This window comes from Macaca nemestrina, chromosome 13 (genome assembly GCF_043159975.1).
Source record: "Macaca nemestrina isolate mMacNem1 chromosome 13, mMacNem.hap1, whole genome shotgun sequence".
Lineage (NCBI taxonomy): Eukaryota > Metazoa > Chordata > Mammalia > Primates > Cercopithecidae > Macaca > Macaca nemestrina.
The window spans coordinates 106,291,318-106,316,563 of record NC_092137.1 but is presented as its reverse complement, the minus strand read 5'-3'; the positions used below and the strand labels follow the sequence as shown (position 1 = coordinate 106,316,563).

The 25,246-nt window shown below is 44.4% G+C and overlaps 1 protein-coding gene across 2 annotated transcripts in view; it reads left to right on the top strand.

The window, feature by feature from the left end:
• LOC105471801 (MER proto-oncogene, tyrosine kinase) overlaps window positions 1-23,976 on the top strand; it is a 133,581-nt gene extending 109,605 nt beyond the window's left edge. The window contains exons 15-19 of one of the 2 annotated variants that reach the window (XM_071077098.1): window positions 976-1,094; window positions 12,927-13,036; window positions 15,260-15,419; window positions 16,091-16,227; window positions 22,779-23,976. In XM_071077098.1, coding sequence (XP_070933199.1) covers window positions 976-1,094; window positions 12,927-13,036; window positions 15,260-15,419; window positions 16,091-16,227; window positions 22,779-23,292 — 1,040 coding nt within the window. In that variant the 3' untranslated portion in view covers window positions 23,293-23,976. The remainder of the gene's footprint in view (window positions 1-975; window positions 1,095-12,926; window positions 13,037-15,259; window positions 15,420-16,090; window positions 16,228-22,778) is intronic. The other variant, XM_071077099.1, reaches the window with a different exon arrangement.
• Window positions 23,977-25,246: the final 1,270 nt, after the last annotated feature.

Sequence of the window (25,246 nt, the reverse complement as noted above, 5' to 3'; positions counted from 1 at the left end):
AAAAAAAAAAAAAAAAAGAAAGAAAGAAAGTACTGATTTCTTAAGATTATGGTACATTGATGATTTCATGGAATATGATTTAGCAGTTCCATAGAATGTGATTTAATGTAATTTGGCTTTGCAGCTCCGTTACCCAAAAATTACAAAAGAGGAGATTAAGTATGGAATGGATGCTGTGTAAGTGACTCTGTCCCAAGAGAGAAGAGTAACCTGAAAATAATTGAATTTTCTGCTGGCCTTGGTTTTTGGTTTTTTGTTTTGCCATCCTGTGACTGAATACATGCTAAATTCTTTTGAGATCTTTCAAAGTTTTATATGACTGACACTGCAGAAAGATATGAAAATCAATGTTTGTATACAGTATTATGTCAAATACACTACTGTTATTCATTCACTGCTATTGGCTTTAGCCGACTATGAGAACAATCTCACTTTGTGATCACACCACAGAGTGCAGGAGCTTTGCAAGCCTGGGATCAGGTGACAGCCTCTGGCTCTCAGATTCCATGATAAATGATATTGTAGCTTCTCCTCTACAAAATTGTTAAAATTCAGGGATGTGAATTTTACCTACAGCCCTTCAAAGTTGTTTTACTAGTTTAAGCATTTGCAGTGGACTTTTTCACATGATTAAATAGCTATCACATGAAACTAGTTCGCCCTTAAATCTTGTGGGGTCACTACCCCTCAGACTCAGTCTAACAGGAATTCCTGGGTTTCTAGATGGCTATAGTTGTTACAGTTTGATTTGTGAGAGCCCTCATGCCCTCATTAATCTGAAAGGGGGGCGGAAAAAAAAGTAGTGGACCCTGTGTGTGTTCTATTTTCTAGAACAGGTGTGAGTGAGGAGCTCTTGGGTTTTTTAAACTGTTAACTTGGTAACACGTGGCTTTGGTTTGGCCAGTGGTCCTGCAGGGCTTTTCTGGTCACAGTAACAAGGGCTCTTTGTAATTGATGCTGTGTTTGTAATTTCAGGTGTATGTATAGAAATGAGCTCTCAAGGCATCCCAAAGCCCATGGTAATTTTACCCTTCATGAAATACGGGGACCTGCATACTTACTTACTTTATTCCCGATTGGAGACAGGACCAAAGGTAATGATCTCTTTGTGTTACCCCGAACGCTTCTCAGGGCTTATGTGACTTAGTCAGGACAACCAAATCGTCTAACCTTGAAAGTGAAGCCAGGAAGGAGAGGACAATGATCTTTGTTCAGAGCTCCCTGTGTGTCCAGGGGTGGAAATGTGGGGTCTATCCTCACAGCAGGCCTGCTCCAGGTATTATTATCCTGCTTTACGGTGGGGTAAGAGGCTGTGTGCACAGTCTTATGGACAAAGCTTTACCAACTTGAGTTGGGTGGCCCAGGCTCCTGATTCTGCACTTCACACCCCTCGTGGCCGCATACTCCCCAGAGCTCACAGACCAAGGGAAGGCCATTGAAGATGGCTCTCCTAAAAGAAATTTTACAGAGCCCATTCTGGATTTCAACCTTTGAAAAAGTGTTGGTGACCCAAGAGGACTGCACAACCGATGTTCTGAAAAAATGTTTGTAACATTTTACTCCCTACGTTGACTTACCCACCGTGAGTACTGTGACGCCCTGGGAATTTTGGATGTAGCTGTAGAGGCAGTTACAGATCATCTAGGAAATTTAGGACCACAGGCACGCCCGCCTTTCTTCAGGGTGAATTTTCAGTATTGACTTCGAGGGTTGTAGCGTTAAGGAATCATAGCCACTGGGGATGTTGTGTCTTTCATTTCCTAGGCCTCCTTATCTGAAACGAAAACAGTATCCTCCTGTTACATTTTGTGGACAAACGGTGGACTGCGAGCAGGCAGTGTGAGTGTGTCCTGACTACGTGCCTGGCTAAGCAGGACGCCCTTCCTGCCTTGCACGCACCTTCTTGGTCTGCTGCAAAAGGCAGCGATCCTGCAGCGCTCTGGTTGGGACACATGTGGGAACAGGGTGTGGCTGGCCTCTGTCAACAGTCATTCTCTGACTGGGCAAAAGGGCAAAAGTCACTCCAGATCATCACTGCCCTTAATCACAGCCGTAAGAAACCACAGGTCCTGGGAAGGAACCGCACCACCCAGTCTACACCTTGGCATTCTCAGACACACCCCACCTTTGTCCCTTTAGCTGCCATCAGTATCAGGACCGCTGAGTGCAGTAGGGCGGTTAGGAACAACTGCTTCCTTCACTGCATCAGCAACGGCTGCGGGAAAGAACTCTTGCTGCTCTTACTTGATGGTCTGATGAGTCCACGGGATGAAAGTGCAAGGAAATTAGTTCTTAGGGACCATGAAAACTCACTCCCACTGGCTCTTCAGACAAAACACAGAGGGGAAAATGTCCCAGGCAGCACCGGTGTGGTGGAGATCTGCACACTCCAATGTATCTACAAACCTGGGGTGACAGTGGCCTAGGGTCAGCCAGGTCACTTTTCCAAGTGAAGCGGTGCCATGAAACTCACTCACAAACTGTTAACCAAAGAAGGTTTATTAAGTTCTGCCCAGGTGCGGTGGCTCACGCCTGTAATCCCAGCGCATTGGGAGGCCGAGGTGGGCAGATCACTTGAGGTCAGTTCGAGACCAGCCTGACCAACATGGTGAAACCCCATCTCTAATGAAAAAATACAAAAATTAGCCAGGTGTGGTGGCAGGCACCGGTAATCCCAGCTGCTTGGGAGGTTGAAGCAGGAGAATCACTTGAACTAGGAAAGCGGAGGTTGCAGTGAGCCGAGATCATGCCACTGCACTCTAGCCTGGGTGACAGAGTGAGACTCCGTCTGAAAAAAATAAAAAAAGAAGGTTTATTGAGTTCATTAGTTCACTCTGTGAACAAGTGCTGACTCTGAGGTGGGCACTGAGCTCTGAGGACACTAAAGGGAACATGACAGATGTGGTTCCTGCCCCATGGAGCTGACCTGCTGGTGGTGAGTGAGGGGAGAACAGGAGATAGACAATTGGTTATTCACAGTGAGGGAGCTGTGGGCACCAGGAGCACAGGGGCTCAAATGCCCAGTGGGCCAGGCAGAGCCCAGCGGGGGCACAGGGGCAGGAAGTGTGCAAGGTAACTAGACTGGGGGGTGTGGTGTCCGTGCACAGATGCAGAACCTCATGGTGGCAGGACCAGGACTTCTTTGTTTCAGTAACCTGGAGAAGGTTGGCAGATAGATCAGAGATGGTGATTGGAATATGCTGCGGGCTCTGCCGCTTAGAAGGAGGGATTGCTGCAGAGAAATGTGAGTTCCCTTTCCCCCCACCCCCCACACCCAGTCATTGAGCATCTTCTTGTCAGTGAAGCCACATTCCTTCTAAAAGATGTTTGGGCCCCGTGTGCTGTCAGAGAAGCTTCTTGTATTTGGAGTCCCCTCTTTTTGGCTTGTTCCTTATAACATCTCTGGATGCAGGGTGCATGGAGTTGCTTTCTAGTTGTTCACTGAGGGTCAACTTGCTCACTCCATTCATCTTCTCTTTATCATGAGTCTGTCCATCCTCAGGATCAGAAGACGTGTTGGGAATTGGTAGGCCAGCATACTTGCCTCAGCAGTGCCCCTAAGAGGGGCAGCATCCCCTGCCCTGAAATCCTTCCAGCACGGAGAAACTAGAGAGAAGCAGAACCTCAGACTGAAGTGCGCTGACCTGCAGTAACTTATGAACTTAGTAACCACAGGTCACAGGTGACTGATGGAGTTACAGTGAGCCGTGATGACAAGAATGACAACTGAGGGCCTTCCTGGGGGAAGTCGGCTTAGAAAAACACTAGTCCTCATCCCAAGAGACAGGTCCATGTGTAGAAACAGCCCTTTGTTTAAAATTTGGGAAAGGTGAAACAAACAGGCAAAAATGTAAGATGCAATTTAGGGTCAGCACATGCCAGAGCCTGCTTCTCTACTTCCAGCTGACGTTCTTGGTATCTTATGCCTGTGTGTGATGCAGGGGAGGGGACTTTTGCTTTTTTTTCCCCCTTTTACTCTTTCTCTTCTTCCTAGGGACAGTCTAAGTGACCAGGAGCATGGCCCCGTTTCTTTTTTCCAGTTCCCCCCTGGCCCCACGCCCACACATACTCCTGTTCTCTTCCATGAGAATGCACTTATCCTTCACCAGCATGAGTACTAACCGTAGACACAGGAAGCTGTTAAAAAATCACCGAGACTCTTCCAAAGAGGTGAGGGGCCTAGTCCAACACAGAAAATATTATAGACAGGGCTGAGTATTTTCCTCCTCTTTTACCCCCAAAAAGAAAGATGATTGCATTATACGAAGTCTGTAAGGGATTTAAAAATTACCCACAATTCCCAACACCTTAGTACAATTGTTGGTGATTTCAGACATTCAGCTCTCATTGTTCACTCCATGCCTACATTTCTCATGGCCTTCACGTCACTACATACACTCCTGCCCCTGGGATGATAGTGGCTAACCTTTCTCAAGCATGTAGCATAGGCCAGCCTGTATTTTGTATGTATTAATGCACCAATGGCACAACAACCCTAGAAAGTAGTTACTAGTGGAGTCTAGGGTGAGGAAACTGAGGCACAGGGGGCCATGGTGAAAGCAGGATTGGCCCCCAGGCTGCACACTGTGTGCCTTCAATGCTCTTCTGACTGCCCCATTCTGTGTGCACCCCTCCCCAGCAGGGCAGCACCCAGACAGATCCCTATGAGTGGTGGCACCTCATCTTCTTCAGTGGGTTTTGTTTCGTGTTGATGGGTGATTTTACTTACATTTAATTTATGGTGTGTCGTATAATTTTGTGTGTTTGTGTGTGTGTGTGTGTGTGTGTGTGTGTGTGAGAGAGAGAGAGAGAGAGAGAGAGAGAGAGAGATAGAGTTTCGCTCTTGTTGCCCAGGCTGGAGTGCAATGGCACAATCTCAGCTCACCACAACCTCCGCCTGCTGGGTTCAAGCGATTCTCCTGCCTTAGCCTCCCGAGTAGCTGGGATTACAGGCATGCGCTACCATGCCCAGCAAATTTTGTATTTTTAGTAGAGACGGGTTTCTCCATGTTGGTCAGACTGGTCTCAAACTCCCCAACCTCAGGTGATCCTCCCGCCTTGGCCTCCCAAAGTGCTGAGATTACAGGCCACCATGCCTAGCTGGTATGTTGTACAATTTTTCTAACAATTTATTGCGGGTCTGGGAATTTCATGTTATTGTACAAGAGTGCATTTTGTAGCAAAAAGATTAAAAATACACAGGGCTATTTGGTGGCCCAAAATTGCCTGTCTTTATTTGTGAAGCTTAACTCTCCTCCCTGTTTTGGACACCTGTGTAAATATGGTGAGCCTCATATAGGATCTCTTTCTTGAATCTTTATAGAGGAGAAATAGAGGAACAATTTATATTCTTTTAAATTATCATACAGTAAAATTGACCTGTTTTCCCTTTTTGTTACGTAAGTCTAGGAATTTTAACACTTATATAGTTTAATGTACCCATAATCGTAATCAGGATATGGAACAGTTCTATGACCCAACAAAATTCCCTCCTGCTACCCCTGTATACACCTTCTACCCCCGTGACTGACCCATGTAACCACTCATCTTTTTTCTCCCCCGATTTTGTCTATCATACGTGTATAATTTTTTTTTTTTTCTTTTTGAGACAGAGTCTTGTTCTGTCACCCAGGCTGGAGTGCAAGGGCGCAATCTCAGCTCACCGCCACCACCGCCTCCTGGGTTCAGGCGATTCTCCTGCCTTAGCCTCCTGAGTATCTGGGACTATAGGCGCCGGGCGAATTTTTTTTGTATTTGTTCTAGAGATGGGGTTTCACCATGTTGGTCAGGCTGGTCTCAAACTCCTGACCTTAAGTGATCCACCCGCCTCAGCCTCCCAAGGTGCTGGGATTACAGGTGTGAGCCACTGTGCCCAGCCAGTTTATAACCTTTTGAGACTGGCTTGCTTCACTCAGCATTATTTCTTTGAAATCCAGCCAAGGTGTGTATATCAATAGTTCATTCCTTCTTTATTGCTGTGTAGTATTCCATTGTATGCTTATACCACAGTTTATCTGTTCACCTGTTTAGAGACATATGAGTTGTTTCTAGGTTTTAGCAATCATGAATGAGACTGCTGTAAAATTCACATACAGATTTTTGGATGAAGTCTTCATTTTTCTAAAGTAAATGCCCAAGAGTAGGTTGCTGGGTCATATGGTAAGGGCATATTTAACCTTATAAGAAACTGTTTTCTAGAGAGGCCCCTCCATTTTACATTCTCACCAGCAGTGTGTGAAAAATGCAGTACTCCTTATTCTTATTAGGACTTGGTATTTTTGGTGGCTTTTCTGGTTTTTGCTTATAGCTGTCCTGATTGATGTAGAGTGATATCTCACCGTGGTTTTTATTTGCATTTCCTGAATGACTAATGATGTTGAGCATCTTGCCATGTGCTTATTTGCCATCCTTATATCCTCTTTGATGAGTGTCTGCTGTTCAAGTATTTTGTTCATTTTTTAATGGAGTTGTTGATTTTCTTATTGACAAATTTTGAGAGTTCTTTATATATTCCAGATACAATTCTTTTGTTGGATATGTGATTTTCAGAGCTTATTTTCCAAGTTTGTGGCTTGTCATTGCATTCTCTTAAAACAGGCAAAAAAAAATGTACATTTTGATAAAGCCCAATTTATCAGTTTTATTTTTTAATGAATCATGCTTTTGCTCTCTTGTCTAAGAACTCTTTGCCTAACGTCTAGTAAAAAGATTTTCTCCTATTTCTTTTCTAAAGATAGTGTGGTTTTACATTTTACATTTAAGTATATGACCCATTCTGAGTTATTTTTTGTATAGGGTTTGAGATTTAGTTTAAGGTTGGCTTTTTTTGCATATAGATGACCAATAGCATTCGTGAAAAGACTGTCCTTAATCCACTGAGTTGCTTTTGTACCTTTGTCTAAAAGCAGTTGGTTGTACATTTCTGAGTCCTGTGTTCTTTTTTTTTTTTTGAGACGGAGTCTCGCTCTGTCGCCCAGGCTGGGGTGCAGTGGCCAGATCTCAGCTCACTGCAAGCTCCGCCTCCCGGGTTCACGCCATTCTCCTGCCTCAGCCTCCTGAGTAGCTGGGACTACAGGTGCCCGCCACCTCGCCCGGCTAGTTTTTTGTACTTTTTAGTAGAGACGGGGTTTCACCGTGTTAGCCAGGATGGTCTTGATCTCCTGACCTCGTGATCCGCCCGTCTTGGCCTCCCAAAGTGCTGGGATTACAGGCTTGAGCCACCGCGCCCGGCCGAGTCCTGTGTTCTGTTTCGATAAACTGTGTTCCCATCCTTTGCCCCTACCACATTGTCTTGATTACTGAAGCTTTGTTATAAATCTTAAAGTCACCCAGTGCGATTCCTCCTACTTCATTCTACTTTTTCAGAATTGTTTTAACTATTCTGGTTTCATTGCCCTTCCACTGAAACTTTAGAATCGGCTTATCTGTGTCTGGCAAAAGTTCTGCTGTAATCTTATATCCTTTTGAACAAAATAACAAGTGAGGGAAACAAGTACACAGAGTTTACTGACTGATGAATAGTTTCCATTTGCAAAAAAAAATACAAGTGTATTTTCAATGATGGAAGATAACGTTCAAGTATTAAAAAGATAAAAAGGAATGTAGTTTCCTATTTTGTTACTTAGTAGCCACAGATAAGATGGAAGACATAAAGTGCATAGACAAACAGAAAAATCAAGCTTTTATTCAGATCTTTTCTTTGCTGCCTGGAACAAATATCTCATGTTCCTGCTAGAGCGGCCCAAGACTATTATCAGTGTATTTGATACTGTGATGGCCCAGTATCAGTGTATTTAAACGTGCTTCTCCAGGAGGGCTTGGGTGCCGGACCCGTAGTGCCAGTCTACCCAGGGCAGACATCACCGCTGGAGCTGTGCAGGGCAGACAGGCAGATGATGAGACACGACCCCAGGTCTCATGGAGATCGATAGTACAAAGGGAGATAGTCTGTAATAACATATGCATCACACAGCGGTGTGAGCAGCCTGCTAGAGCTTCAGGGAAGAAACGAGTTCTTACTGGAGAAATGTTTAAAATCTTCCACACTGCTGACCGAGCATGGTGGCTCACGCCTGTAAGCCACCTTTGGGACGCCAAAGGTGGGTGGATCACCTGACGTCAGGATGTGTCTGGAGTTGGTTCCTTCGGGTGGGTTCTTGGTCTTGCTGACTTCAAGAATGAAGCCACAGACCTTCACAGTGAGTGTTACAGCTCTTAAAGGTGGCACGGACCCAAAGAGTGAGCAGCAGCAAGATTTATTGTGAAGAGCGAAAGAACAAAGCTTTTACAGCACAGAAGGGGACTCAAGAAGGTTGCCACTGCTGGCTGGGGGTGGCCAGCTTTTATTCCCTGATTTGTCCCCGCCCACATCCTGCTGATTAGTCCATTTTACAGAGTACTGATTGGTCCATTTTACAGAGTGCTGATTGGTGCATTTACAGTCCTCTAGCTAGACACAGAGTGCTGATTGGTGCATTTTTACAGAGCGCTGATTGGTGCATTTACAATCTTTTAGACGCAGAGCCCTGATTGATGAGTTTTTACAGAGCGCTGATTGGTGCATTTACAATCCTTTAGCTAGACACCGAGCACTGACTGGTGCGTTTACAATCCTGTAGCTAGACAGAAGAGTTCTCCAAGTCCCCACTCGACCCAGGAAGTCCAGCTGGCTTCACCTCTCAAGGAGTTTGAGACTGGCCTGACCAACATGGCAAAACCCCGTCTCTACTAAAAACATAAAAATTAGCCGGACATGGTGGTGCATGCCTGTAATCCCAGCTACTTGGGAGGCTGAGGCAGGTGAATCGCTTTAACCCAGGAGGCAGAGGTTGCAGTGAGCTCAGATCGCGCCACTGCACCACTCCAGCCTGGGTGACAGAGCAAGACTTCATCTCAAAAAATAAAAAATAAATTCCACACTGCCATCATGGATTTCCTCAAAAGAGTGGTAGGAGGAGTACAGTGGAAAATTAAGAGAAGCACACAGTCAGGATCAGAATGAGCAAAGACCAAATGATCTGGGAACATACCCATGTTTTGAGAGAAGTAGATTGTCTCACATGGCAACAGCAAAGCAGTGGAAGGATGGGAGGAGGGGTGATAAAACAGTAAAGAGAAGTTGGGGTCAATGTTTAGATTCTACAACAAGTAGAATGGCTTCACCAGCATGTAATACAAAACCCAACTCAAAATGACTTTCAGCGGAGATACAGAATCTCATGCAATAAAGCCCAGAGGTAGCACAGCTGCAGAGTTGGCCATTTTGTCCTCAACATCATCAAGTGCCCCAAAGTGTTCCACCTTTTTCTGTTCTTCTGCAGCCGGTGCTCCACATGGTTACAAGATAGCAGCTTCTCCAGCATCACGTCCTCACACACCCATCTCCAGAGATAAAAGAGAGAGGCCTGCCTTTTGTCTCTTTTGTCTCTTCTTTCTCTCTCTCTCCCCTCTCTTTTCCTGGAACAGTGCTTTTTTTTTTTTTTTAAGATGACAGCTTTATTGAGATACAATTCTCCCATTTAAAGTATTCAATTCAGTGGTTTTCAGTACGGTCACAGAGTTGTGCAACTATTACCACAATCAATTTTAGAACACTTTCATCACCTAAAAACAAAAAGAAAACAAAACTGACCCCATACTCTTCAGCTGTCAGCTCCTAATCCCTTTTACCCTCCTTGTTCCCAGCTCTAAGGAACCATTAAACTTCTCTGTCTCAGTCTCTCTCTCTCCCTATTTTGGACATTTCATATTAATAGAATCATATACATTTGTAATCTTTTATGACTTGCTTCTTCTACTTAGCATAATGTTTTCAGGGTTCTTCCATGTGATAGCATGTGACAGTATTTTATTCTTATTTATGGCTGAATAATAGTCTGTTGAATAGATATACCATGTTTTGGTTATTTATCTGTTGATGGACAGTTGGGTTATTTACTTTGGGGCTTTTATGAGTAATGCTCTATGAATATTTGGTACAAATTTTTGTGTTGATATATGCTTTACATTTTCTTGGGTATATACTAATTGTAGAATTGCTGGGTCGTATGTTAACTTCAATGTTTAACTTTCTGAGAAACTACCAGATAGTTTTCTAACATAACCACATCATTTTTCATTCTTACCAGCAACATGTGAGGGTTCTAGTTTCTCCATGTCCTCACCAACACTTCTTATTATCTGACTTTTAAATTCTAGCCATTCCAGTGAGTGTGAAGTGGTATCTCCCTATGATTTTGATTTGCATTTCTCTAATGACTGATAACATTGAGCACATTTTTATGTGCTTATTGGCCATTTTTATGTCTTCTTTGAAGAAATGTCTATCTGACCTTTTACCCATTTTTAATGTGATTGTCTTTTTATTATTGGGCTATAAGAGTTCTGTATATATTTTATTTATTTTTATTTATTTGTTTATTTTTTTTGAGATGGAGTCTCACTCTGTCTCCCAGGCTGGAGTGCATTGGTGTGATCTCAGTTCACTGCAACCTCTGCTTCCCGGGTTCAAGTGATTCTTCTGCTTCAGCCTCCCACATAGCTGGGATTACAGGCGTGCACCACCATTCCTGGCAAATTTTGTATTTTTAATAGAGATTGGGTTTCACTGTGTTGGCCAAGCTGGTCTCGAACTCCTGAGCTCAGATGATCCACCCGCCCCAGCCTTCCAAAGTGCTGGGATTACAGGCGTGAGCCACCTGGCCTGAGTTCTGTATGTATTCTAGATATGAGTTCCTATTAGATGGGTGATTTGTAAGTATTTTCTTCGTTTTGTGGGTTTCCTGTTCACTTTCTTTGTGGTATTCTTTGAGACACAAACATTTTTATTTTTGGTGAAGTCCAGTTTTCTTTTTTTCCTTTGGTTGCTTGTGCTTTTGGTGTCATATCTAAGAAACCATTCCCTAATCTAAAGTCGCAAAGATTTGCCCTTATGTTTTCTCCTAAGAATTTTATAGTTTGTGATCTTACATCTAGGTCTTTGATTCATCTTTTGATCATTTGAGTTAAGTTCTGTATATGGTTTGAGGTAGAGGTTCAATTTCATTCCTTTGCAGGTGGCCATTCACTTGTCTCAGGAACATTTGTTGAAAAGACTATTTTTCCCTTATTGTCAATGGTCTTGACATCCTTCCTAAAAGTCAGTTGACCATACATGGCTTTATTCTTAAACTTTCTATTTTTTTCCATTGATCTGTATTTTTATCCCAGTACCATACTGCCGTAATTATAGTTGCTTTGTAGTAAGTTTTTAAGTTGGTAAGTTTGAGTCCTCCAACTTTGTACATATTCAAGCTTGTTTTGGCTATTCTCAGTTCCTTGAGTTGCCATATGACTTTTAGGATCAGCTTATCAATTTCTACAAAGAAGCCATCTGGTATTCTGATAGAGCTTATGTTGAATCTCTAGATCAATTTGGGGAGTATTGCTATCATAACAGTATTAAGTCTTCCTATCCATGAACACAGGATATCTTTCCATTTATTCAGATCTTCTTTAATTTCTTTCAATATTTTACACTTTTCAAAATACAATTTTTACAATTCCTTGTTAACTTTATTTCTACGTATTTTAATTCTATTGTAAATGAAATTTTCTTAATTTCATTTTCAGACTATTCATCACCAGTACATAAAAATACAGTTGATTTTTGTGTGTCCATCATGTATCCTACAACCTTGCTGAACTCATTTATTAATTGTGCTACACAATTAATTTTTAAGTGACTTTGGTCACAGTCTCCAGGAATAACAGAAGTGTTCTAGGAAAAAAACAGCACAAAGGAATAGTACCTGATACTCATTGCACCTTCATGAATGACAGTACGATGCAATATTTCTTAGGACCCAAATCCTTTCCTGGAAATTAGTATCCAGAAAGCCAAATACCCAAATAATACAGAATAGAGGCAGAAAATTTCCATGCCTGGTTTTAAAATAATTCCCTTACTTAAAGATAAAGATTAAGACAGTTCATTTATTTATACAGTATATAATTGATATGTGTCTTGGTTGGAAAATAAAAATCATTAAAAAATACAATGTCTTCATGAGTACCATTTGGTAAAACTCATGTATGGAAAGCAAGCCATGGCAAATCCAGTGCCTTGGGGAGGGTACATAATGGATGGACCCATTCATGACTGCCAGGGACTTGTGCAAATCCTTTTCTGCAGGGCCATGGTTGCACTAAGACACTTAATTACTACATTGAAGTTTTATCAGCAGCCATCCTCATAACTGATTCCAACAGTGACTGGTTTTTCTAACACAGCAATCTAGTTTGATTTTTATAAGCTAGAGAAAATACTAGGCTGTGGAAACTTATAGGCAGGCCCCACAGGAACAAAATGAAAATTCCTGAATATGTACTTGTAGTGCTTTGGTCCTGTGATAACAGCTGAAGACTCTCCTAATTGCTGTTTAGAAGAAACAAGTATCTTTCAAAACATTTCAAAGTAAAATGGTAGCAGATAGGGGTGCCTAATTGGAAACAGCTCATCCTAAGTGGACTTTTCCCCTCCCAAACATTAGACCCCTGCCACACACACGCACCTCACCGCTGCTGAAGCCAGATCACCTGTCCCTTTCCCTCCTCTGTGCAACGTGTGTACTCTGTCCCACTCTGAAGGACACAGGGAAGGATCACATTTGACCTCATACCTTATGAAAAGAAACGATGTCATTCACTGTAAATACTTTTAAAGATGAGAAAAGAGAATATGATGTTTGCCAAGAAGTTTAAGGTTTTTTTCATTCCTTTTTAAAAACCTTATTTGTGATATTAGTGATATGGAAATAAAAGATTTGTTTCCTTATTTCATCACTACACTGTCATAAATTAAAGCATCCTTTCCCCTTCAGGCGAAACTGTTTGCAAGTTTTCCTTTTTAAAAGATAGTCTTTCTTCTTGTCTCCTCTATCATCTAGCATATTCCTCTGCAGACACTACTGAAGTTCATGATGGATATTGCCCTGGGAATGGAGTATCTGAGCAACAGGAATTTTCTTCATCGAGATTTAGCTGCTCGAAACTGCATGTAAGAGTCCTCAGCTATCCTGGAAGGATTGGGCCCTCATGGTGTCTGGTCTTTGCAGGGATAAGGAGATGACCTGTTCCTGTTTAGATAGGGAAGGAAGCTGCAGTCGGAAGGGTTATGGTGTGGCTTGCTCCGAAGATGGAAATATGGCTGGGTGTTTGGGAGTTTTCACTGCCTCTGCATCTGAGAGTCTGGTTGGCTTCCAAAGCTTTCCCTTATGACTCCAGTTTACCTTCACTCTCTCACTCAGGTAGGAATGCGAGGTGTGACCCCTGTGATCCTTCCCCATGCCATCAGGTAGCTTTGGACCTAGAGTTATGTGCACATCAGCCCCTCTTAAAGACAGCAGTGAAAATCATAAAGGCTTTTCCCTACGTTTACACAACACTTCCTTAGGAAGAAGTTTTGTACTTTGAATACGTGGAAGCTGTCCTTTCACAGCAGACAATGGCTTCATTATACAAGAAATGTGGACTTAAGTTCTCCCCATTTCTTCGCCCTGCTTCAGCAGAGCCATTGTCTGCTGTGAATCTTCAAAAACTGTAACTGTGTCTTGATTTTAAGTTTTTTGTTTTTTTTTTTTTTTTGAGACGGAGTCTTGCTCTGTCACCCAGGCTGGAGTGCAGTGGCCGGATCTCAGCTCACTGCAAGCTCCGCCTCCCGGGTTTACGCCATTCTCCTGCCTCAGCCTCCCGAGTAGCTGGGACTACAGGCGCCCGCCACCGCGCCCAGCTAATTTTTTGTATTTTTTAGTAGAGACGGGGTTTCACCGTGTTAGCCGGGATCGTCTCTCGATCTCCTGACCTCGTGATCCGCCCGTCTCAGCCTCCCAAAGTGCTGGGATTACAGGCTTGAGCCACCGCGCCCGGCCATTTTAAGTTTTTTATTGCAAGAAGAGGGAGTGGTCCTTCAATGGATTTTGTCATTTGTTTTTCTTGGTCAGAGATGTGACAATAGGGCCTGCCCCCTCCCACCTCCCAGCCAGCCCTGCCCCTAGGGCTCCTACCCCTTTCACCTCATTTATGAAAACCCTAAAGGGGTTTTGGTTTTGTTATTGTTTTTATTTAACTTAATTTTTCCACCATGGAGGGAGAATCATGAAAAGTCTTTTTCCCTTACTATTTGCTTCATGTCTTCCCAGCAGGCAGGGTGACCAGCTTTGCAGTTTACCCTGGCCTGAGGGGTTTCTCAGGACAACGGATTTTCGGTGTAAAAAGTTAGTGTCAGGCAAACAGGGACAAGTTAGTCACCTTCCCCAGACCACTTCATGTCTATTTCTTTTCCTTCTCTTGCTTTTATTCTTTCTTCTCCTCCTCCTTCTTCTTGTGTAGGAGCTGTTTTAATAGCTTGGGCTACAAACGCAATTGTAGCCCTTTAATTTCTCAGTTAGTTCCTCAAGCACCCACCTGACCATCTTAGCAAGAAGCCCAGCATCTTGTTCTTACTGCATGTAATTCCCCATCTTCTCCAAACTCTCAGGGGGCTTACTTAGTCCACAGGGTCAGTGCCGCTTCCAGACCTCTGGGAGGAAGGCTGCTGTGGTCCTCCATCAGTCCACCAGAGGGCCCTGGTTTTGAGCTACTGCTTTCTGCTCCTGCTATGCTGTGTCTCCATGTTCTCCAGCTGTTTCTAGCCACTGTGCACAGGTGCCCTTGCTGGTCCGCATCCCACACAGATCAGAGTGATGCAAGATTGCATCACTTGAGGCCAGGCGTGGTGGCTCACACCTGTAATCCCAGCACTTTGGAAGGCCAAGGCAGGCAGATCACTTGAGGTCAGGAGTCCGAGACCAGCCTGGCCAACATGGTGAAACTCCATCTCTACTTTAAAAAAAAAAAAAAAAAAAAATTGCCGGGTGTTGGTAGTGTGTACCTGTAATCCCAGCTACTCGGGAGACTGAGGCAGGAGAATCGCTTGAACCCGGGAGGCGGAGGTTGCTGTGAGCTGAGGTCGTGCCACTGCATTCCAGCCTGGGTGACAGGGCGAGACTCTATCTCAAAAGTCTCAAAAAAAAAAAAAAGAAAAAAAAAATTGCATCACTTGCTCTTACTCTTGCTCTTGCTCTTGCTCTGCCATTGGTCCCAAAGCAGCATGCTCACAGGCTGCTGGTGTCTCTGTGTCCTTTTGGTCAGTCATCATAAGTGTTTTCACCTGTGTCTGATATAGACCAGTAATTTAAGGCATTGCCTCTGACGCTGCTGAAGACATAACCTGCTATCGTAGGTTGCGAGATGACATGACTGTCTGTGTTGCGGACTTCGGCCTCTCTAAGAAGATTTACAGCGGCGATTACTACCGCCAAGGCCGCATTGCTAAGATGCCTGTTAAATGGATCGCCATAGAAAGTCTTGCAGACCGAGTCTACACGAGTAAAAGTGACGTGGTGCGTACATAGCTTTGATTCAGGGGCCCCACGGTGCAAAGAGGAGGGCATATTGAAAGAAATGACTTCGGCTGGTGTGGCAAGACATTTTACTCTTTGATAAACTGAGGATTGGGAGCTCGCTCAGACCTGTCTTTTATGTCTTACCAGATACTTTAATGCAGGTGAAACAGAGGTTCTGGTGAAGTGTCCTGACATTCAGAAGATGTGTGCTTTGCAAAAGCCGTTAGTTTCTTCCCATTTTTCCTTGCTGTCGAAGGATGACTCATGGCCCACAGCGAGGATATTTCATAGTCACATTAAATTGAATGGGTTCATCCGGTGGCTCTTGGCACCTAGATGCTATATGAAAGGTGCTGTGTAATTACGCCCTTGACCCGAGATTAGGGAAAGAAAGCACCTCACAACCACAGTGGAAGAGAGCATTAAGAAGACATGTGACGAGGCTGTTTCTGCCTTTGCCAGATTTCCCAGAACAGCTTTTGTAGAAGTGGGGAACTGTGACACTCCAACCCCACGTTATTGCGGCGTTGGGAGAGCAGTGCGTCTCACACATAATTGCCAGCTTTGTGCATGATCATCAGTGTTTAGGGAAATGGCCTTTGCCAGTGAAAAGGTCCATTCAGGCTTTGTGGAAAGGCTTGCATCCTAACTTGTTGCTTTGTTCCCAGTGGGCATTTGGCGTGACCATGTGGGAAATAGCTACGCGGGGAATGACTCCCTATCCCGGGGTCCAGAACCATGAGATGTATGACTATCTTCTCCATGGACACAGGCTGAAGCAGCCCGAGGACTGCCTGGATGAACTGTGAGTGGGCTTCTCTGTCTCCCTTCCATACTCTGCATGGGGCAGCCACTTGGCTCTGCAGTGACCTCGGAAACACGGCCATGGGAGGGGAACGGGACTGCTGTTAGCCAGATGGGCATGTGCAGAGGGGTGGCACCCGCAGACACCCCAGGCCAGGAGCCATTCCTGATGTGGGAGATAGTGTGTGGTATCTCCAGTGAGCCCACTGAGGCTCACTCATCCAAAGGGCCTCAGCCTCGAAGGACGGGCACTGTCAAGATAAGGCAGCGGCACCAGTCCTAAAATTCCTTACACACCTCTAGGAAATATATCCACAGAGAATAGGTTTGCCTTATAGTGCCTGAGGTCCTTGAATGATTCCTCACCCTCTTTTGGTCCAGTTATCCTTTTCCTTCTATGTAGCATTTCAGACACTCCACTCACAGTAGTATCCTTCATCAGGAAACTGAGAAATCTAAACCAGTGACTTTGGGATCGGGCTGCTCATCAGAATCTCCTGGGAGATAGTCTAACAATTCAATTCCTCGGCTCTGTTCCTGGAAATTATGATGCTTTCGGTACAAAGTGGGCCCAGAAGTGTGTGTTTTGGAATGCTCCCTGGGGCTGGGCGCAGTGGCCCATGCCTGTTATCCCAGCACTTTGGGAGGCCAAAGAGAGAGGATCGTTTGAGCCCAGGAGTTCAAGACCAGCCTGGGCAACATAGTGAGACCCTGTCTTTACTAAAAAATAATAAAGTAAAATAGTCCCTGAGAGATCATGTGTTTAGACAGGAGAAAGAACCACCAGCTGTGACACACACACAGCACACATCCCATCCTAACAGGGCCCCCATCTTCAAGGCCAAGCAGTATGGGGAGGAGACCCAGGCCTCGGAGTTAATAAGCCAGGCTCTGCTTCCTTTTTTTTTTCTTTTTCTTTTTTGAGACAGAGTCTCGCTCTGTCGCCCAGGCTGGAGTGCAGTGGCCGGATCTCAGCTCACTGCAAGCTCCGCCTCCCGGGTTTACGCCATTCTCCTGCCTCAGCCTCCCGAGTAGCTGGGACTACAGGCGCCCGCCACCTCGCCCGGCTAGTTTTTTGTATTTTTTTAGTAGAGACAGGGTTTCACCGTGTTAGCCAGGATGGTCTCGATCTCCTGACCTCGTGATCTGCCCATCTCGGCCTCCCAAAGTGCTGGGATTACAGGCTTGAGCCACCGCAGGCTCTGCTTCCTAACTGGCCCTGTGAGTGGCCATGTAAATTAATCTCCCCCAAGCACTTTGCTGACCTTATTAAAATAATTTCTTGTGGCAATTCCGGTAGCTGGGTGATGGGGATTTGAACCTTCCTAATGGGGAGTCTCCTCCCTGTATAATAAGGGCCATGGGCTTGGAGAGGGGCATTCTCACCATATTTAGTGAGAACATTTCAGGACTGTGGGCCTGCGCTGGCTCTGTCATGGAGTGCCATGCCTGGGCTGGAACAGGTGAGTGTGGACAGCACCCTCCCTACACACACACACACACACACACACACACACACACCCTGCTACCTCACATGGGAGAGAGAGCCTGGGTCCATGGCAGCACCCTCCCTAGACACACACACACACACACACACACACACACACACACACACACACAGGCCCTGTTGCCTCACATAGGGGAGAGAGCCTGGATCCATTTGCCCACAGGCCTCCCAGGTCCCTTCTAAGCCAAAAAGAAGGAAACTGTTTTAATCAGAGCCTCGTGCTGTTGGTAGTGGTTGGTGGTTTTTATTGTGGTGGTAGATGTATAACATTAAGAGGAGAAACAAGCACTGTAAATCCTTTAAAACATCCTGAAATGCTAATACAATTAGTTCTAGGGTTTCATGGTAGTTTTTAAAAGTGCCATGTTTATGAAGTGCCTGCTTCTGAAAATAAGGAGGCGTTTCAGTCAAACAGTATTGACTATGGAAAGAGTTTTGTTGCAGTTTCTTTCTTGGCTTTCCTTGCCCACCAAAAAGTAGTTGATACTTGCAGTGATTATGTTGGGTCTTAGCAAGGTCTAAGCTGTGTCACGTTGTGGTTTTTAGAGCCAAAACAAGGGAATGCTGAGTTGGTTTTCTGTGAGACATTTTAGGGGACAAAGCAGCAGAGTCAGCACACGCCGTGTGGCTAGGGAAGTCAGGCAGAAAGGGGCAAATCTGCCCCTACCCCCGCCTCCTGTGGGGCCCATGCACTGGGTGAGCTAAGGGGTCTGTGGCTGTGCTGTGGCCTCGGGCCCTCATGAGCCAGGCTTTCTTCCATCTCCTCTCGAATCTACATGCTGGGTAACAACAGCATCCCCCAAAGAGGCCTCTGTTCCATTCCTGAGACATTTCCTTTGAAAAATGAACTCAGGCCGAGTGCAGTGGCTCATGCCTGTAATCCCAGCACTTTGGGAGGCCGAGTTGGGCGGATCACGAGGTCAGGAGATCGAGACCATCCTAGTGAACACAGTGAAACCGTCTCTACTGAAAATACAGAAAAATTCACCGGGCTTGGTGGCGGGCGCCTGTGGTCCCAGCTTCTCGGGAGGCTGAGGCAGGAGAATGGCGTGAACCTGGGAGGCAGCGGAGCTTGCAGTGAGCGGAGATCGCGCCACTGCACTCCAGCCTGGGCGACAGAGTGAGACTCCATCTCAAAAAAAAAAAAAAGAAAGAAAAATAAACTCAGGCTGAGTGCAGTGACTCATGACTGTAATCCTAGCACTTTGGGAGGCCAAGGCAGGAGGATTGCTTGAGGCCAGGAATTTGAAATCAGCCTGGGCAACATAGTGAGACCCCATCTCTACAAAAAATAAACAAAATTAGCTGGGTGTTGCAGGGCATGCCTGTAGTCCCAGCTGCTCAGAAGGTGGGAGGATCGCTTGAGTTTAGGAGGTGGAGGCTGCAGTAAGCTATGACTGTGCCACCACACTCCAGCCTGGGAAACAGAGCAAGATCCTGTCTCAAAAAAAAGAAACAACAACAAAAAACCCAAAAACAAATCTAAAGTGTTTCACATGATGGCTGAAATAGTAAGCATGAGGGAAAGGTCAGTGACTCTTCTTCTTAGTGAAGGAGGCGGAGGTCACAGATGAGAGCAGGGGCCATGTGTCAGATGGACTGGCACTGCCGCCGACTGTCGGCGTGACTTCAGTCAGTTCCTCTCCTCTCCAGGCCTCAGCTGCCCTGTCTGTGAGTGGAACTGCATCTCTTCCTTCATGGGGCTACAGTGAGGAGTAAACGGTTAGGGCCCATCAGCCCACACACAGCTGGCACTTGCTGGTCATGTTCCACCTGCATCAGCCACCGTGAAGCTGCAGTTGCGCAGACTCAGGGGCTCCTCTCCAGGACTCACCTGGTGCCCATCCCAGCACCACCCTCGCGCTTCACACACATGACCAGCCTAGCATTGCCCTCATACTCTTATTCATCCTGGCACCCAGGACCTGGCATGTTGGCTGGCACAGAGCTGGCCCTGCCTCTTGCCTGCTGCCTGTCTGCCCCAAGGACCCCAGCTTACACCCACCTTCTCCATCTCAGAAACCCTCTTCTATCCATTGACCTATCCCTCCCTCCACTGCCACCTGAAGCATCTGAGATCTGGAGAAGGGACAAGGTGGGAGTCACGGTGGGCTGAGTAGCAGAGCTGGGTAGATACTGGCGAGCACAGTGGAAGCACAGCTGATAGGAGACGGGCATCATTTCCCTGTGCAGAATTGCAACCCTGCACTCGGCCATCCTCAGGGCCAGGAGCAAAGCAGGTGCTTGAAAAATATGAGTAAAGTCATACATTTACAAATTTTGTAAATTCACATGATTGCATTTAATTGTGATAAAATATACATAACAAAATGGACTCTCTTAACCAGTGTGTACAGCTCAGTGGCGTGAAGTACATTCACACTGTTGTATAACCATCACCACCATCTATCTCCAAAACTCTTCTTATCTTGTAAAACTGAAACTCTCTACCCATTAAACTAATCCCATTCTTTCCTCCTCACAGCCCCTGGCAACCTATATGATCACATCTTTTATAAAATCTCAACAGAAAAATACAAATAACCATTTACAAAAGCAATTACCAAACTTATTTTTCTTTCCATCCATACAATTTTATAAAATCTAAATCACTAAATATCACAGCCTTCCTATTACTTACCAGATGGGAGCTTCTTGTTAATCTCCTTGGTCTACTACTATGAAATTGCCCTTTTGTGGGAGTAGGTTAGACAGCATACATGTTCACCGTGTCTTTAAAAGTCATATTTATATTTTTATACATTTGATAAGATATTGAATATAAAAGGAAAAGAAGTTTCAAAGTGATATTGATACTATTCTACTTGGAAATAAAGATAAATTATTTAAACACTTTCTCCTAAGACATGAAATAAATGAAAGTAAGTTAAATACCACAGCCTCTTGATGAAATAATGAAAAGGAGATTATGTCCCCGAGAACAGAATGTCTCAAAGCTCATCTCAGATGGCAAACGATCAAGGAGGCTCTGTGGAAAACGGAGTCATGCAAATTGACTTATGCCTGAAAACCTCAAAAATAAAAACAGAAACTGTCTGTCAAGTCTAAGTGACCATCTAAAGAAGGTAAGACAGGGAAACAAGAAAGAACCCCCAAGCCTGAGATGAGAACAAGGATTGTGAGGCAGGGAAGTGCGCCGTGCCATTGTCTAGGCCTACATTCAGGATTAAGCTCTTTACATGCATGGCACTTTGCCAGCCTCCACCTTCCGGATGCATGTGCAAGTGTTGATAAAGGCTGGTCCAGTGGACAGATGAAAAGGTATTATACATCTACGTGAATGAGAGCTGCATGTTGTGTGTGAAGTACCATGTTCGTAGAATTCACCAAAGGTTCTCTAGGCTGTAACTAAATGTCAATATGGAAATTGCATATTTCTGTTCATGAGATGCCAGTCATTTATTGCATGGGTCAGATGATTTAAATTTGGGTCATTTTTTTGTCCAGTGACATATGAATTATCAGTTTCTCAAAACAGAAAGGAATCAAAATGAAATGATGCCTAGGCATGCTGGTGTGCACCTGTAATTCCAGCTACTCTGGAGGCTGAGGCAGAAGATCACTTGAGCCCAGGAGTTCAGGGGTTCTCAACCAGCCTGGGCAAAATAGCAAGACTTTGTCTTATTAAAAAATATATATATATATATATATTTTTTAAATTATATATGTGCATGTGTGTGTGCATATATATATACACATTTATATATATACACATATATACACACACACACATACATATATATATGTGTACACACACACACATTTCAGGGCCAGGCACATTAATTGGCATGTATGTGTATGTGTGTGTGTATATCTATATGTATATGTATATATTATAATTGATAGTCCTGACATTTCAGGGCCAGGCATATTAATTGGCATGCATATATATATGTGTGTGTGTATATATATATGCCATATATGTGTATGTGTATATATATGCATCGCATGTGTGTGTGTATATATATATGCCATATATGTGTATGTGTATATATATGTACCGTATATGTGTGTGTGTGTATATATATGCCATATATGTGTGTGTGTCCCATATTGGTCTATCAATTTTAAGAAAAGAAACATTTTTAATGAAATGATGGTATAACTTACTCTTCATCTCAGCCTATTGATTGCTCTTTGTCATCTGTCTTACTGTGCTCCATTAAATGTCCCTCCATTGGAATTATTGACTATATTAGACACTGGGTTGAAAAAACCACTCAGAAGAGAGTTGTCCTCTATAAAACAAAGTGGAGGGGATTGTGAGGGGCACTTGGATGCAGGAGTTGTCCAATCTGAATCTGAACCCCTGGCTACCCACATGGCCATGGCACGTTCTGCAATGTCCCTGAGCCCACTGTCACCTTTATTACAAAGTGACAATAACAGGGTTGTTGAGAAGACTAGATGGAGTGATACACAGCACACAACTACCCCCTGCCCTTACCCCTACTCCTGACCTTCTTAGCCCTAGCCCCAGGGCCCCGACTAACTCAGCTGTCCTGGTAACAACTCAGTTTGATGGCATAGGACAGCGGTCAGCAAGCTTTTCCTATAAAGTGCCAAATAGCAAATGTTTTTGGCTTTGCAGGCCTTTTAGCACCTGCTCAGCTCTGCCATTGTGACATAAGAAGTCATAGACAATGTGTAAACAAATAAGGATCGCCGTGTTCCAATAAAACTTTATTTACAAAGCAGACAGTGGGGTGGATTTGGTTCGTGAGCCATAGTTTGCCAGCCACTATATAAAGAGAGACCTAAATACTCCTTGTCTGCAAAGTTAGATATAATTGCCACATATGTGCTCTCTTCCTAGGAAGACAGTCACTTTTTTGTCAAATACCATGGAAGATTTACAAAAGTTGTATAAATATGAGGCCACCAAAAAAGCCTCAATAATTTTTATAAAAAGTAGAATGAATGCTGATGAAAATATGATCAAGATTCTGTAAAAACAAAGGCATGGATTGCACAAAGAGATGGGTGCTGTGCTGGGAGATAATCCACTTCTTTTTAACTTTCAGGTATGAAATAATGTACTCTTGCTGGAGAACCGATCCCCTGGACCGCCCCACCTTTTCAGTGTTGAGGCTGCAGCTAGAAAAACTCTTAGAAACTTTGCCCGACGTTCGGAACCAAGCAGACGTCATTTACATCAACACACAGTTGCTGGAGAGCTCTGAGGGCCTGGCCGAGGGCTCCACGCTTGCTCCACTGGACTTGAACATTGACCCTGACTCTATAATTGCCTCCTGCAGTCCCCACGCTGCCATCAGCGTGGTCACAGCAGAAATTCATGACAGCAAACCTCATGAAGGACGGTACATCCTGAATGGGGGCAGTGAGGAATGGGAAGATCTGACTTCTGCCGCCTCTGCTGCAGTCACAGCTGAAAAGAACAGTGTTTTACCGGGGGAGAGACTTGTTAGGAATGGGGTCCCCTGGTCCCACTCGAGCACGCTGCCCTTGGGAAGCTCACTGCCTGATGAACTTTTGTTTGCTGACGACTCCTCAGAAAGCTCAGAAGTCCTGATGTGAGGAGAGGTGCGGGGAGACATTCCAAAACTCAAGCCAGTTCTTCTGCTCTAGGAGAATCCAGTTGTATCTGATGTTTTTGGTATTTGTCTTCCTTACCAAGTGAACTCCATGGCCCCAAAGCACCAGATGAATGTTGTCAAGTAAGCTGTCATTAAAAATACATAATATATATTTATTTAAAGAGAAAAAAATATGTGTATATCATGGAAAAAGACAAGGATATTTTAAGAAAACATTACTTATTTCACTTATCTTGCATATCTTAAAATGAAGCTTCAGCCGCTCCTTGATAGTAACATTTGTACAGAGCTGAAGTTGCTTTTTCAAGTTCTTTTCTTTTTCATGACTATGAAATGTAAAAATATTTGTAAAATGAAATGCCATGTTTAACTTAGCTTCTGGTCTTGATGTATTTGATGAGAATGATTCATTCAATGTTTAAAGTTTTATAACGGATTAATTTTCTGATATGGCTTCCTAATAAAATATGAATAAGGAAGGATATGTTGAACTTACTTGACTTGAAAGACAGCGGTCGGCAGCGGCCTTTGCAATGGAATTCTCTTAATGCCTGGCTCTTGGGGCAATTGCTCTGACCATTCTTGGCATTGCTTTCTAGAGATATGGTAAAACCACACCAGGGTCTGTAGATAAGGAACAAAAAATATTAAAGGATTGAAAAATACAAATCTGAATGGAAAGATTTAAAATCAGCTGAAGAAGAGAATCTGGCAGGTGAAGCACTTCTCTGTTTGGGAGGCGTAGCTCATGGGAGGTAGGCATGGGAGTGGGGCAGGGCAGAGCTGAGCTCACGTCCTGCCTCTGCCACTTCGTAATAGCCATCATTTGTAGAATACTTGTTATTTTTCAGGAACTTTATGTGAACCGTCCTATTTAATCTTTATGTCATTATAACATGGGTACCAGTGCCATCATCATGTATGAGCCAAGAAATCCAGGCTTAGAGAGGCTGAATAACCCTGCTTGCAGCCCACATCTAAACAGTGGGGGAGCCAGAATTTAGAACATCTGATTCTGGTTAGTTCTATGAATGTGATTTGGGGGTTGTATTAGTCCATTCTTGCATTGCTATAAAGAAATACTTGGGACTGTGTAATTTATAAAGAAGTTTAATTGGCTCACGATTCTGCAGGTCATATAGGAGGCACGGTGCTGGCATCTGCTCAGCTTCTGGGGAGACCTCAGGAAGCTTCCCATCATGGCAGAAGGCAAAAGGGGGGCAGATGTCTCACATGCAGGAGCAGGAGCAAGAGGAAAAGGGGAGATACTACACACTTCTCAACGACCAGATCTCACGAGAACTCACTCACTATCATGAGAACAGCACCAAGGGGTTAATGCTAAATCATTCATGAGAAATCCACCCCCATGATCCAATCACCTCCCTCCAGGCCCCACCTTCAGCACTGGAGATTACAACTGAACAAGAAATTTGGGTGAGGACACAGATCCAGACCACATTAGAGATCTACTCCAGAGCTTCTCAACCTTTGTACTTTATTTAATAAACATGTATCACTTATTCTGTGCCAGGCATTGGCACTCATTTAATGTTTATAACAACCCCACCAGATAGGTACTACTACTCTCTCCACTTCACAGATGGGCAGACTGAGGCAGGAAGAGGCTAACATGCTGCTAGTCAGGGCAGCAGACTGATGCAGTCAGTTGAATTGTTGATTTCCCAGCCTTCAGGGCAGCTGAGCAGGCCACTGGCATCTTCAGGCCCGTTTACTCCCCACCAGTGAGCAGCCTCACCCAGGCCTCTCCCACAGCCTTCAAGACTCGGAATCTACATGGGGTCCAACAGTGTGGCTCTCACCCAGGTTCTGGTCCCAGCTGCCCACCCAGGCACCCAATCTCCAGGGTGAGCCGGCTCCTCTGTTACTGTGAAATGCTCCATATGAAAAAGTTCTGTCCAGATGTGGGAATT